Here is a 15000-nt window from a genome sequence, read left to right as displayed (position 1 = left end):
TTGTGTGTATTTTTAGTCAGTTTAGCAAACAGGGGAAGGGGGAACATGACATATAGGGTATTTTTCCTGCCATTGAAAGAAATGGGTAAAATTTAGTAAGGAATTTATACAAAACTAAACAAACCCTTTAAGTTTAACTGCATTAAGGTTGCACTTGCATGTAGACTTTGTCGCCATCACTATTTCTTTATTATTTTTCAGAACTGTGTGTATAGTGGGGCTATTTACATTACTTTTCATTACTTTGGCAGGGTTATTACGTTGGCAGGGTTATTACATTGGTAGGAAGTTATTACGTTGGTTGGTGTTACACTTCCAACCAACATAATAATTTCCTGCCAACGTAATTGGGTCATTCCATGTCAATTCACATGATTCCCTAGAATCTCCCCAGGTGACCCTCTCCGATTAACCCAATATTTCACATACAGGTACCTTTTGATGTCAATTGAAAGAATACCAAGTATTAGTGCCCTACGTCCAACGGTTGCGGAGATGAAGCCCTCCAAAGTTGGGGTGCCATGCCCACTTTTCAAGCCTGTGAATTGCATACAAAATTTACAAGCAGATTTTGACACCTCTGCTTTTAGTTTGAAGGAAGATACAGGCCTAAAAATCACCATGGCCCCTCAATATGACCCTGTCTACCGGATGATGTACTTACAAATGGCATGCCTTGATTATTTTTGGCTATATTAAGCCTTAAAAACTGAATTAGTGAAATGCATGTTGAAGAGTCTTGCCACTTTGGGGTTCCAGATCTTGGAAACTATGCATGCTTTGGGAGTTATAATTGATTTTCCATCATATTTGGTAACTGTACAGTGTATTCAAGAAAAAGTAGGGCGCTCAGACTTTAAAAGATAAAATAGGAGGGACTTAAAAACAGCTTTGGGACAAAATGACCTTACGGTACCCTCTACTTCAGGCCTCAAATTGACCATGTGGGCACTTGATGACTGGAACGCCCTTTTAACCCCATGTACAGTAGCACTGTATCAAACATTCAAGCTTGGAAAAACTTTGTTTTTCAAAGTTCTTCATATTAATCTTGGCCTTCAAAATATATGTGTTTTTCTCTATATCGTATCACAGTGTCTGTTTTGTCTGCTGCCATCTGCTGGTCAAAAAAAGTAACAACAGCGTAATGTAAGAAAACAAAAGGGGCTGGAAAATCTTGCCCATAATTAACCAATAAAGCACTGTAATTATTATACAGTATATTGCTATATATTTATGATTTTAACAAGCATGATGAATATTTCTAGTTTAAATAATTTCCTAAGTGTGACTGATTAATGCTCAATCATGATGCCAGTCCCAAGATGGCCTCACCCTGCACTACATTTCTACCAGACATGGGGGTGGGGGTGTCCTGGTAGAAATGTTATCATGATTGAGCATTCTGCATAATGCGCGTTAAAATCATAATTAATATATAGCAATATACTGTAGAATTAAAGTGCTTCATTGGTAGCCTAGCAAGCTTAACCCCTAGGGGCGTCTAGATTTCTCGGCTACTTTATTGGTAAATTATGGGCAAGACTTTCCAACCCCTTTTGTTTTCTTAAATTACACTGTTGTTGCGTTTTTTGACCAGCAGATGGCAGCAGACAAACCAGACACTGTGATAAGACATAGACAAAGACATATACTTTGAAGGCCAAGATTAATATGAAGAACTTTGAAAAACAACATTTTTCCAAGCTTGAATGTTTGATACAGTGATACTGTACATGGGGTTAAAAGGGCGTTCCAGTCATCAAGTGCCCACATGGTTAATTTGAGGCCTGAAGTAGAGGGTACCGTAAGGTCATTTTGTCCAAAAGCTGTTTTTGATTCCCTCCTATTCCATCATTAAAAGGCTGAGTGCCCTACTTTTTTTGGAATACACTGTACAGTTCCCAAATATGATGGAAAATCAATTATAACTCCCAAAGCATACATAGTTTCCAAGATCTGGAACCCCAAAGTGGCAAGACTCTTCAACACACATTTCACTAATTCAGTTTTTCAGGCTTAATATAGCCAAAAATAATCAAGGCATGACATTTTTAAGTACATCATCTGGTAGACAGGGTCATATTGAGGGGCCATGGTGATTTTTAGGCCTGTATCTTCCTTCAAACGAAAAAAAGAGGTGTCAAAATCTGCTTGTAAATTTTGTATGCAATTCACAGGCTTGAAAAGTGGGCATGGCACCCCAACTTTGGAGGGCTTCATCTCCGCAACCGTTAGACGTAGGGTGCTAATACTTGGTATTCTTTCAATTGACATCAAAAGGTACCTGTATGTGAGATATCGGCTAAATCGGAGAGGGTCATGTGGGGAAGGCGTGTGAATTGACATGGAATGACCCAATTAAGTTGGCAGAAAGCTGTCTATTATGTTGGCAGGAGGCAAGAATTATTATGTTGGCTGGAAATGATTATGTTTTGCATTATGAAATGCATTTTTTTATTACATTGGTGGGAAGTTATTATGTTGGTGGGTGTCATACTTCCCACCAACGTAATAATTTCCTGCCAACGTAATACTTATTATGTTGGCAGGAAGCTGTGTATTACGTTGGCAGGAGGCAAGAATTATTAAGTTGGCAGGAAGTTATTATGTTGGCCGGGCTATTACATTTGAAATGCACACTTTTTAATTACGTTGGCAGGGTTATTACGTTAGTGGGAAGTTATTACGTTGGTGGGTGTTAGAACCCCCCGACGCTGCATGAATTGTTGCCTGTACATGAAAAAAGCAGGCAAATCAAAGATAGTCATGTGGGGAGGGAGGCCGTGTGAATTGACTTGAAATGACCAAGATATTAAAGAAACACTATGCAACTTTTTCATAGTCATGAAATGGCTTGGTACTCAAGGTTTTGCTTGACTGACCCGTTATGGGGGAAATGGCAATATTTCCATCACCGCCTAGTGCTCCTGCTCCGAAACAGCACTTGCAGTTTTGCCTGGCGGCGCCGCGCCTTTTGTTGTTGTGGAATTTGCGGCCGCTAGGGGCGTCTAGATTTCTATGCTGTATGAGCGGAGCGAGACCTATTCCCCTTCGTTTGCTAACTAAGCAGCAGCAGCTTGCTGAAAGCTGGCTACTGGTCTGGCTGGCTAGCTGATTGTAAAATATCACGCTGGCATGCGGTGAAAACAATGAATGGGACTGCAAATAAATCACAAGATAATTGAGATGAAAGGTTTGGACAGGCAAATAAATCACTTGTGTGAACATTGGAAAAGGGCTTCAAACCGGAGAGAGCCGAACGCCAAAAGATGGGGATTTTATCATTCATTCAGTACACTGGGATTTATGCATTAGCATTCTCAAAACCCACGCCACCTCGTTTAGTTTACAAAGCTACACAAATGTATACGAGTTGAAATCTGATGTCGCACATTTTATTTGATGTCAAAGGACACAATCAGACGAGCGAGGCTAAAAATATAGGCCTATGTTGTTGCCGATGAAGAGGAGACAAAACGTGATCTCGAGCCGGCGTATGGATGTCCACTTTCACTTTCAACACCACACAAGATAAAAACGCGTCTTGTCACCTCGACTTCGAAATCTTTATTATGACAACAAAATAGCCTTTTGTTTCCTCGTTCTTCTAATGTACGGGTACTATAGGCCTATAGTTGCTGGAAATGTGAAATAAAGACGGGGATATCTGCCGAGAACAAGTGGATCATATCCATCTGAGGGAAGTGCAAACATGATTGCAGTTGTGTGAAGTGAATTACGAAGCAGCGAACTCATAAGCAAGGGGGAGAATCGCACATATGATTTATAAAGCCCCTTAGAAGTGGAGAGTACTGAATGCAAGAAGGGAATCTGGCTAATTACAGAAGACAAAGAAATTTAATTCGCACATAATCTCGAAGCCAATGTCTGTCTTATCTAGTTCAATGCACATTTTCGGCAGAACCACTAGATGCCGCTATAAAGTTGTTTATATCGGTGTGTTTATGTCAAAGTTGCATAGGATATCTTTAAGAAAAGTTAAAGCGTTTCCTGGAAGAAATAGATCCCCAAAAGTCATACTCTGACCAGCCGTCTCACCTGAATGAGTGTGTTGGTGCCTAATGAGATGGTCATTTCTGGCAAAGGTCTTTCCACATGTGGAACACAGATATGGCCTTTCTCCAGTATGCGTTTTCAGGTGAACTGTGAGTTTACGTTTGATTCTAAATGCCTTTCCACACGTGGTGCACTGATATGGCTTTACTCCAGTGTGGACTCTCTCATGTTTCTCCAAGCAGCTTCGTTCTGCGAAGGCCTTTGGGCATGTGGAGCACTGATATCTTTTTTCAGGGTTTTCTCCAGAGTGGACTTGCTGGTGTCTTTTAAGATGATACATGGTTGCAAAGGTTGTTCCACACGTGGTGCACAGATGTGGCTTTTCTCCGGTGTGAGTTCTCTGATGCCTTTTCATGGCGGAAATCGTTATAAAGCCCATTCCACAGGTAGGACAAACATGCTCCTTTACCCCAGTGTGAAATTTATTGTGTTGGCTTAGAGAGCCGCTAGTAGCAAAAGTTTTTCCGCATGTAGTACACAGATAAGGCTTTTCTCCAGTGTGAACTCTGTAGTGTCGCTTAAGATCACGTCTGTCTGCATAGGACTTTCCACATGTAGAACACTCGTAAGGCTTTTCTCCAGTATGGATCCTGTTGTGTACTTTACAAGCACCTTTGTCTGAAAAAGACTTTCCGCATGTAGTGCACTGGTAAGGTTTTTCTCCTGTGTGGATACGATGGTGATTTATAAGCGTATATTTGTCAGATAAGGCCTTTCCACAGGTAGTGCACTGGTAAGGATTTTCGCTGAGATTAATAATCGGTTGTTTCTTTCGAGGACGGCCTTTTGGTGTGTTTTTTCCTTTTCTTCTGCCAACAGGTTTCCCATTTCTGATTTGTGGATTCCATTCTGCATCATCATCTGCAATGAGATGGAAGGTCATTACTAAATAACACGTTTACAGCTCTACATGTATTACAGTTTTTGCCTACTGCTTAAACACTATAGGCCGATGTTTAAACCAAAGTAGCATATCGTTAAATTGTTGGTATTATAACTTAAGGCGAGACACTAAAGGTGAATAGGCTAAAAAAAATAACTTGCAGATATCACCATGAAACTTTTCCAGTGGATTACTCATACATATAGGAGAAAAAATGTATTGGAAGTTTTCTGAAATCTTATATTTAAATATGGTAATTAGGCTATGTTTAATTAATTATGCGCTAATTTGCATATATATTCAAAAGTGTAAAACTTGACATGTGGAAGAGCTAGACTCAAAATTCTTTTTTCATTGTGTTATTACAGCTATTTAAAAGATTTTGTCACAGGGATTCATGGATATCTCATTTTGTTTCCCAGAAAATCTTTAAAAACTGCTATTAGCCCTGAAAATGTGATTTTTCGCCTCATTTTAAGAGGAAAAGTCCTATAAATCAGGCTTAGAATGATATAACCACAAAATCCTGTGACAGAATCTTCCATATACAGTCAGGAATAGGACTGGAAAGTTTGGTGTATGTCAGTCATACAGAAGTGGAGTTTTAGGCCTTTGAGTGTGAGGAAAACCTCATTTTGAGAAAATGGCCGTTAAAGATTTGTATGGCAAAAAGCCATAGATTTCTGGTAAAAGCCACAACGTACATAAAAAAATGGCATTAGGATGAATGTAGGATGAATATATGCATGTATTACACTAAAACTGATAACTCTATTGCATTTAAAACAGGTGAATATTTTTATTTTATCATTAATGGTATCCACATGGCATGTACCGTGCCATCATCAGTGATCTGGCTTTCGAGGTTGCAATCCTGTACCCCCTATTTCTTCCAGCCATTCACTACACCAATTTTGGAGTGAAATCACCTATATCTAGGCCATATTTGTGCACTTGAAGCATACTATTTCACTTACCAACTGGTGAAGTGAATGGCTGGTCCTCCAATTTGCATATAGCCTACCAATATGTTAGAATAGGCCCTAACAGGCCTCAGAAACTGCCAGGTTAAAAATCACAAACTGTGGAGTAGGTCCATGGATGTTATAGCATCAGAGGTTCATGTTGACCTCTCTAAACATGTATTACTGGCCATAATATTTCCAAAAGATCACACAAAAGGGTCCTTAATATTGAGAATGAATAGGCTGAAATTGAATATAGCTCATCTACTTGACAGAACAGCTATAGGCCTATCGCTACAATAGCCGCACAGTCTGGTATAGGCCTACTTATTTGTGACAGCAAGGAGTTATAAACCATGTTTATTTTTAATCATGATTAGGCCTATGGTTTTAGTAGGCCTATAGGCCCTAGACCTAATTATTATTTAGTTTTTGGTTATGTTAAGGTTGGCTTAAGCTTCGGCCTATGGACAAACAGAATGTTTCCTGCTAGGCTACCCTTAAAGATAGGATTATTTTACTATACTTGTAATGGTGTAATGGTCTCTATTTGCTAGATGCCAGTGATTGGCAACAGCCCACATGATAGGCTACAACTAAATTGGGACACTTCTCTGTTTGTTCATGAAAGGGCCTTCTCTGCCTGTGCACACCACTGGGCCAATGAATAAAGCTCTACTTTTGTTTGTTTCTTTGTTTTTACTTCACTTAAAATATATAGCAGGGTGTATTTTATTGCCCATGCTTAATTTTTTTCATATATCCTGTAGGCTACTGACTTTGGGAAGTGAGCATGTTGCAGGATGACAAGCAGCCTCTCTGCTTTGCAATGCGTGGTGGTCAACTACCTCATCCAAAGATAGTCTGTTGACACAAGCCCCTTTCCATAATGTTGAAGGAAATAATATTTTCTGTGCCAATGGAGTCAATTATAGACTAATAATCAATATCCATCAACTTAAGAAATACTGGTCTATTGGAAGAAAAATATCACAGAGTTAGTCGCCAGGCTGGTTTCACCTCGGAACAACCTCGGCATGTTTACCTGTGCACTTCACTCGAAAACAAGATACAAGAGTGGTTATTAGGCTATGTGAGTCAATTGTGAGCTACATCGCACAACACGTTAAATAAACAGTACAATGAGTACCAATTCGTTGATTATTCAATTCAAACGCGCACTGACAGAGATTTCGTTGTGGTGCAAGGAGAGGGTAACCTAACTGTACTCAACGCATTGCAAACGCGAGCCCAACGAATGCCGACAGCGTACCGAATAATTCACTTTAAAACATATATTGTCGTTTGCTTTATTGTTTCTCCGTGCTTTCTGTTACATGTAAGCACGGGCTCTTGTAATTTCAATTCGTCTTGAAGAAGTGGAGACACGAAGTGCTCCGTTGGATACTTCTCACTCCAAAATAATCCACTGCAGCCGAGAGTGACACGTGACTGATTAGAACCAATCACAGTGCCGAATCTCCCATTCCGGCCAATCGGATTTCGTTTCAACCTTCTCTTCCTGGTTTTTTCGCCTTGTCTAAATCAATGATTGGTGGTTGACACAGCGGAAATATCCTTATTTGGAATACATGACTATATGCGGGAAGACTCAAGCTTTCCAACGAGACCTCGGAAGGCATATAAAACCCAACGGTTGCAAATAAACACTGTGCGTAACAAGAGGAAAAACACGACAGATCAACCTAAAAATCACAAGCGCAAGTCTACCAAATGTAATAAAATAACTATCTAATACTGTTTTTTAGACGTTTTCTTCACACCAGTGTGAAAGACAACAAGTTAAGGATGCAAACTAGCCCAAAATCTCAGATTTGACCAGGGCATGAAAAAACGATGATTTCACCTGCCGTGTCTCGCCTTAAACACATATTGCATTACTTTAAACAAAAGTCAAGCATTACACTTTCATACCAGTTTTGTTAAGCACTTGCTCCTTTACACAACACACAGACTCCAGCTGTCTGCACACAATTTTGTACACAAGACACTTTGTTCAAAAGTAAGATCTCAGACTGTCATTGTGAAAACACATCTGTTAAAAAAACAAAACACACTGGATGTATGACAAGACTTAGACACAGACAATAAAACACATGCTTTCAAAATTAACCACTATTCTGCCAGTTATAAAGTTGCATTCTTTATATTACATTGTACTTATTTTATTTTACATTTATTTGTTTTACTTTGATTGCTTCTATGCTAAATTCACACCTTCCTACACTCAAAACAAAACAACAAATAGCACAACGGTTCGGAAGAGTAGAATATGGAGTAGCCTATGGCATTGACTGACTCACATATTGTAAAACCTAGCCTGATACATGCCACCTAGAGTTACCTTTTGTCTTCATCATCACAGAACCAAGCACTTGAGCAAACTGACTGATTGAACATGATATCATTTTGATGGCGTCATGCAGATGTCATCTGCATATTGTGTCTGTGGAAATGTATTGTATTTCATGAAGAATACCTCATACCTCTTACCCAAACAAAGTATATTGACTATGATTTTCATTACAGCATGTTGACATCAAAAACATATTTATATCATATTTAGATGTTTGAAAATTTGTGAATATACCCCATAGACAAACAAATGGTTCATAAGCTCACCTACACACTGTTGTGTTTAGAGTGATGTAGCGTGATGTAGAGTGTGCTTGATATAGGCCTATATTTTGCTTCAGTTGAATGTCCTGCACTGTAAGGTGCAGTTATGTAATGTACAGTATTGCATTTTGGGGTCTTGTGAAGATGTACATTCTGTGAGACTGAATAGACTGTAACAAAGAGAAAGACTGCTGTGTTTTGTATAAAGCAGACAACTGTTTTAATGTTGATCTACTTTGTTTTCTCATTTGGTGCTAATGTGTGTCTTTTGACATGAAAGTGAGATTTTGACAAAAGATTGTTAAGTTTTTATGGCAATGTTTAGGTTTTGATAGCAGAGTTTCATGTTGGCATATATGTGCAGGGTTTATCTCCAAGTGTTGAGAGTTTTTGGCTTGTGTGTAGAGTTTTGACATGAGCCAAATTTTGCAAATTGTGTGCAAGCAGTAGGCAAAAACTGCAATAGATAGTTACAGGCGTACAACACTTGAAACCAGAGCTTAAATTCAAATACCTAGACCCCCTATACTCAAATAGCGGCCCGCGGGGCATCTATATTTGTGGCCCTCGAATAATTTAGAAAAATTAAAAGAAAAAAAGAAAGGCATTTTTTGGTCCGATCGCGCTGCCGGCTCTTATTTTGAAATCGCGCCACAGACGCTAGGAAGACGCTTGCCGTGCCCCGCCCCCTCAATCAGTTTCTCCCTGCAGGCTCCAAACAGAAGTGACTACGAGGGTGGCATTAGAGGTTGTTGTGAGGTGGACTACAGAAGGGAAGGACGGTATCAGAACTTGTAAATAAATAATTTACAAAGTTCTCTTTGCCTCGTTTTTGAAAGTAATGGTCCACATTTCATTGCAAACAGTGTGTTAGGACTTCGAATTGGTTTAGCACTAGCTGTAGCTAGTTGCTAACACAAATGAAGGCAAATTGTGTTTGAGCTCTGCTGGCAGCTAACTAGTGGTAGCCTACTTAAAAACAAATTGCTGGATAAACTTTTCACACTTTTAAACAGTCCCCACATAATTCATTTGGAATGCTAAGCCCCTCTTAAGACTACAAACAAAGTTATGAGCAACTTTACAATTTATTATTGGCTGTTGCATTTAACCAACATTGCATCACATGTGCCATTTTCTTGTTGGCAAAACCTGAGGTGTCCTCCTCTTTGCTGGGTCCATGATATTATTGCATTATGCAGTATCCATGTGAGAGCTGCATAAACAAAGTCATAATAAGCAACATTTTTGAAAAGTGTTATCTTCAGGCTTATTGGTTTTCACACTAAGAAATAAATATTTATGGATGTAGTCTGCAAATCTAGGCTAACAAATAATCTTGTGTCATTTAAAAAAAATGAAGGGTGGCAATGAGAGCAAGGCAGGCACCTCACCCAACAGTGCTCCAGGAAAATGCAGGCCCTGTAGTCGTATGAGAGAATTTCCCCCCCATCCTGTTACTGGAATCTGCTGTGAGTGCGTGGTTTGTGCTGACAAAGGCCTTATCATGTTTTGTTGTTGGCCATTTAATGGGAGGAATTTTGAAAAACTGGCCCTGAGTACCCCTGACCTAGACGGAAGAACACTACGGAAATATTAATGCTGTAAAAACAAAAATGGACATTGTCTTTACTCCTCGTCTACTCTTCGGTAGGTTTGAAGATATTTAGATTAGAAAAGTTTTTTTTTCTAAATGAAAAGATAAATAAAAATGGCATGTGCAGAAATATTGGCACCCCCCAATTGAAATTGAAACATTTGAGATACAGCTCCAGGCCACTTTATTAGAATAGCATGAAAAAGTTTATTTATTTATTTATTTCCATAATTTTATCAATAATGTTAATCTGTCATGGATTATAGATGCATTGTCCAACTTCTTTACTATTCCAATTGTTTGTTTAAGCTTATTTTTTACAACTTTTGGCTTTCCAGCTAAAAAAACATGAATTGGGGAATTCACATTATTGGAATCACCATTGTCATCAGAAAAAAAGACATTCGGGTCACATAGTTGAAATTTGGGACTTTCTACATAACATATTTTCACAGTTACAGTTACAGACTGTCAAGTCACTCAATCCATGCCTGCAGTTCACCTAGAGGGCACTGTCGAGAGCGCAGCCCCAGAGCCGTATATAGAGAGAGTCTGGCCAACTCGAATCATGGCACCATTTTCGTTCCCCACGCCGAGGATTCTACAGTGTAACCCTATGGGCAGCATACCGTCAAAATCGCTGGATCTAAAATATAGACCATCAAACTTGGGTTGTAGTATTATCAAGATCCCAACATATGAAAACAAACGTTAACAAGTTCGTTCGTATAGAAGGGGTTTGCTTAAAAGCGGGTTTTGTCGGCATAGTTTTGATGTGCTCAGCAGTGCATTCTAGCGTTGCCGAGTTGTTGTTGCCTAGGTACAGCCAACGTCAAAGTCGATATTTAAATAATGTACATACATAATATTCACAACGATGGTCAAGTTCATGTACAGGGACCCTGGTGATACTTGCGCCAAAGTTTCACGTTGTGTCGAGATTTAGTGGTTTTAAAATATCGATGTACTCAGCAGTGCATAATCAGGGTTGCAGGTCTCTGTAGCGGTGGTAGATGGACACTCCCAACTGAGATCGCTCCCGGACGTGCAGTCCCAGGTGTTTCTATCACTCCCGGACGTGTAGTCCCACCCGATTATATTTCACGTATTATCATACACTGCCACATACAAGCAATTTAGGGTTAGGTTTAAGGTCAGGGTTAGGGTTAGAAACAAAAAAACTACACATCAAAAAGATAACTAGCTCCGTTATATGGCGGTGGGACCGATAGTCTGGCTAGTGGGAGCGAGCCGACAGGGGAGCGTCCTGCGTTGGGAGCGTCAATCAGGGAATCCACTGTAGTAGGACGAGTCTAGTCTGGATGCTCGTAGCAGTCTGGATATTCATAGTATGAGACTGGACGTGAGTTTAAATCGCAGGGGTAAATGACCTTATTAGCGCGACAGAAATAATAAACTTGGTGGGCAAAGTTATGTTTTCACAGTATAGCATAGGCCTACTTACAGGTGGCAATTAAGAGTTGACAAGCTAATTTCAAGCTATGACAGAAACATAACCCCATGCCATCATCATGACTATTTATTTCTTTCAAAAGTAGCCTAATTGTTAACAAAAGTCGACGGGGGAAAATACGTTTACCTCACACAACACGGAGAAATCTGCTGCTTTCCGGTTATTAATTCTGACCTTTAATCCATATCCAGTTTATATCCATGCATGTCCCAAATCCTCCGTTTATGTCACGAGTTAAACGATGCTGTTTGTTTCTCCTGACCCGGCCCTGCACTACAGCCATATGCACAACAGTTTGTCATAATAATAATGTTATAATATTATAGTGAAGCGTTGTTTTTTATATCTGATAATGCTCATTAATGGGAGCGTGGGGAACGAAAATGGCGTCCATAAAACATGTGACCAGCCCAGAACCAATCAAAATAGCGGGATAGCTCGAACGTTCGACCCCATAGTTGTCCAGACTCTCTCTATATACGGCTCTGCGCAGCCCATTCATCCGAGGGGTGTCTCATTAAAAGTGAAGGATAGGGCCTATATACACAGTGGGCACCTTTCCCAAATACTTATTTACAATATAAACAATTCATAATTTCAAAGGTTGTAGACATATCTCTTCATAAGTCAGTTTTCAAAAAGAAAAACATATTCTGATCATTATAATCTGACTACACACCATAAATACATTATACAATATAGTAACCGATTAGAATTATCACATCATACACATGTTCAGTAAAAGGTTAGTCATGAGGAAACATGAAGTGAAAAGTCCACCACACTCATATCACAAAGAAACCACATAAAGTTACAGTATATCACGAAAGTGAATACACCCCTCACAGTTTTGCAGATTTTTGAGTATATCTTTTCATAGGAAAGCATTACAGAAATTTCACTTTGACACAATGATTAGTGACCTTTTAACAACATATTTAACCGCTTAAATTTCTTGTTCACTCAGAAAAAAACAAAATACAGCCATTAATGTTTGAACATGTACTCACAAAAGTGAGTGCACCCCAGATTAAAATCCGGTAGAGAAGGGGCTATGTTGGCTCGAATCGTCCCGAAATGAAACGAAATGAAAAGGGATGACAAGGGAGGTCATCAGTGTGCGTTTCAACCTTTCTTTGCATTGAACTTTTACATTTTGAGTCTGCATCTTGCTTAAATAGATTGGTGTGAGATTTGAATGCAATCCTATGGAGAATATCATGATCTGGTTCAGTAGTCACAGCGCATGTTGACATGTATGTTTCTTTTAGGTGTATTTCAGATTGCCAATGTTGACAGCATTCATGCATCCCCAAACCATGTCAGTCCCACTACCATGCTTGGCTTATGAGAGGATACACCTTTTTTGTAAAACTCACTTGTTTACCTGCCATGGCCAGGCACTACATGGAGGCAAACCATGGGTATTGAGAAAATCAGTTTACCCCCTAGAGGTGGTGATATTGTCAATAAGTTGCTATGCAGAGAGGCGTATTGGATTTATACATTGAACACACTTGAACCAAATGGCCTTAATGAAGAATTAAACTTATCTTGTTTTCTGTAGACTATTCTACTGCCCCGTCTTGAGATAATTGAGTCATTGTATGACGCACCCTTTGGGTGTTGATGAATTAACATGACCTCAAATGCCCCTTATGTTGATCTCTCCTCTGTGTGATTTTTCTTTGGGATATTACTTTGGTGCAATAGGATGTATTTCCCACCACTTTTCTTTTCTTGTGTTTGGCTTAATTTTGAATTTGAATTTGTTTCTTCTTTGTTTTTTTGTTTTTGGAGTGCAGCCTCTGTCATTGGCACCCTTGGGTGATTGCAGTCACCACCCCCCTACGCACCTGTCAGATGCTTCTGAAAGTTTTTTTAAGCACCACCTACCCAGGTTTGCCATATTGGCTCTGAAGAAGTGACTGTCGAAACGTTAAGCTTAGTCTTGGCGCTTGCCCAATAAAACAAGTTATTTTCCACATAGAAGAGGCTACGGTGATTCCTTTCTTCCCCTGCATATATTTATATCCATTTTTTCCTTTTTCATATATATATATATATTTTTTATTATTATTATTTTTTTTATTATTATTATTATTTTTTTTTTTAATGTGTTACGTCCTTAGACGTCAACCACTTATGTGTGTGTGTGTGTGTGTGTGTGTGTGTGTGTGTGTGTGTGTGTGTGTGTGTGTGTGTGTGTGTGTGTGTGTGTGTGTGTGTGTGTGTGTAAGCTTACTTGTACTAAACAAGGGTCGTAGCCACACAACTCTGGGAGTAGTTGCAGAAATTGAAGTGGAGGGTTAGGCCTACTGCATTTAGTTGGGGAACGGGCAAAATGATATTGAAGAGTCTGCTGCTTACCGTTCAGAGATAGCTCTTCTTCCGACGAGCCCTCTGAAACATCCGAACTGCTGGTCACTGATGAAGACGGATGGAACTCTTCATCCTCCTCTTCTTCTGCTTCTGATCCTGTCTGAGAGTCATTCTCGTATCCACAGTCCTCATCTGCCTCCAGTTTAACCTCTACTGTCGCCGGTAGACTTGGTGATAAGATTTCAGTTTTAGAAACCAGAGATTCCGAGGATTCCAGGGGAAAGACTGCATGCTTCCCTGCACCCTGACAACCCTCCGCGTTTTCTAGCGCGCTATCCATGTTTATCTTACACTGCACCAAGCCTCAAATTATTTCATAGTTATTCCTGCCAGGTAATTCCGTGATGATGACTTGACGATGATAGGCATTCACTGTAACATGTGGATTTTCCGTTTGTTTGGCTTCTCTCTAACTGAGGAAACCAGGAATGCGTGAAGTCAGCAGAACCAACAACTCTTTCAATAGCGAATCACTAGGAATTACATTTCAAAATAAAAGCAGTTTAGCGGGAGTGCAATGTTTTGTTTTCGTTTTGTTCTGAGAGAAGATATTGCATGGCGTTGCCATATGGCAACACAATCTTTTTTTTTTTAAATAGAGTATAACAAATATCCACCACTGTTTGAAAACATTACCTTATTAGGAAATCCTGTTTCCCACCTCTTTCATGTGGATGTGCCACACCAGAGAATCTCTAACAGGGAGAATGTTCACACTGATTGTAGCCAGTTAGCTTTGCATGCATACTGCAGTTCCTATGGAGTATCCACTAGTTGGCGAGCGTCGGTAAGTCCTTCATGTGCAAGTACAGTTCGCTGCCACACAAAGCCAGTTGGACGTCCCTGGAACCTACCGGAAGACAATAAATAATGTATTTATTGTTTCTAAACTCTATTAGCAGTTCAACGAACTGCGTGCAAGACTGATTTTCTTTCTTTTTCCTGTTCACATTCAAATTGTGGGCCGATAGGGCCTATC

General features: G+C 39.6%; 1 protein-coding gene across 2 annotated transcripts in view; it reads right to left on the bottom strand.

Moving 5' to 3' along the window:
- Positions 1-14458, bottom strand: part of LOC134455604 (zinc finger protein OZF-like) — an 81886-nt gene extending 67428 nt beyond the window's left edge. The window contains exons 1-2 of one of the 2 annotated variants that reach the window (XM_063206783.1): positions 14010-14458; positions 3561-4941 (exon numbers count right to left, since the gene is read on the bottom strand). In XM_063206783.1, the coding sequence (XP_063062853.1) occupies positions 3953-4941; positions 14010-14301 (1281 nt within the window). In that variant the 5' untranslated portion in view covers positions 14302-14458 and the 3' untranslated portion in view covers positions 3561-3952. Of the gene's footprint in view, positions 1-3560; positions 4942-14009 lie in introns of those variants that run through there. The other variant, XM_063206775.1, reaches the window with a different exon arrangement.
- Positions 14459-15000: the final 542 nt, after the last annotated feature.

Source organism: Engraulis encrasicolus, chromosome 1, assembly GCF_034702125.1.
Source record: "Engraulis encrasicolus isolate BLACKSEA-1 chromosome 1, IST_EnEncr_1.0, whole genome shotgun sequence".
NCBI classification, from domain to species: Eukaryota; Metazoa; Chordata; class Actinopteri; order Clupeiformes; family Engraulidae; genus Engraulis; species Engraulis encrasicolus.
Note: the sequence above shows the minus strand (reverse complement) of the source record. Positions and strands in the feature narration are given on the sequence as shown.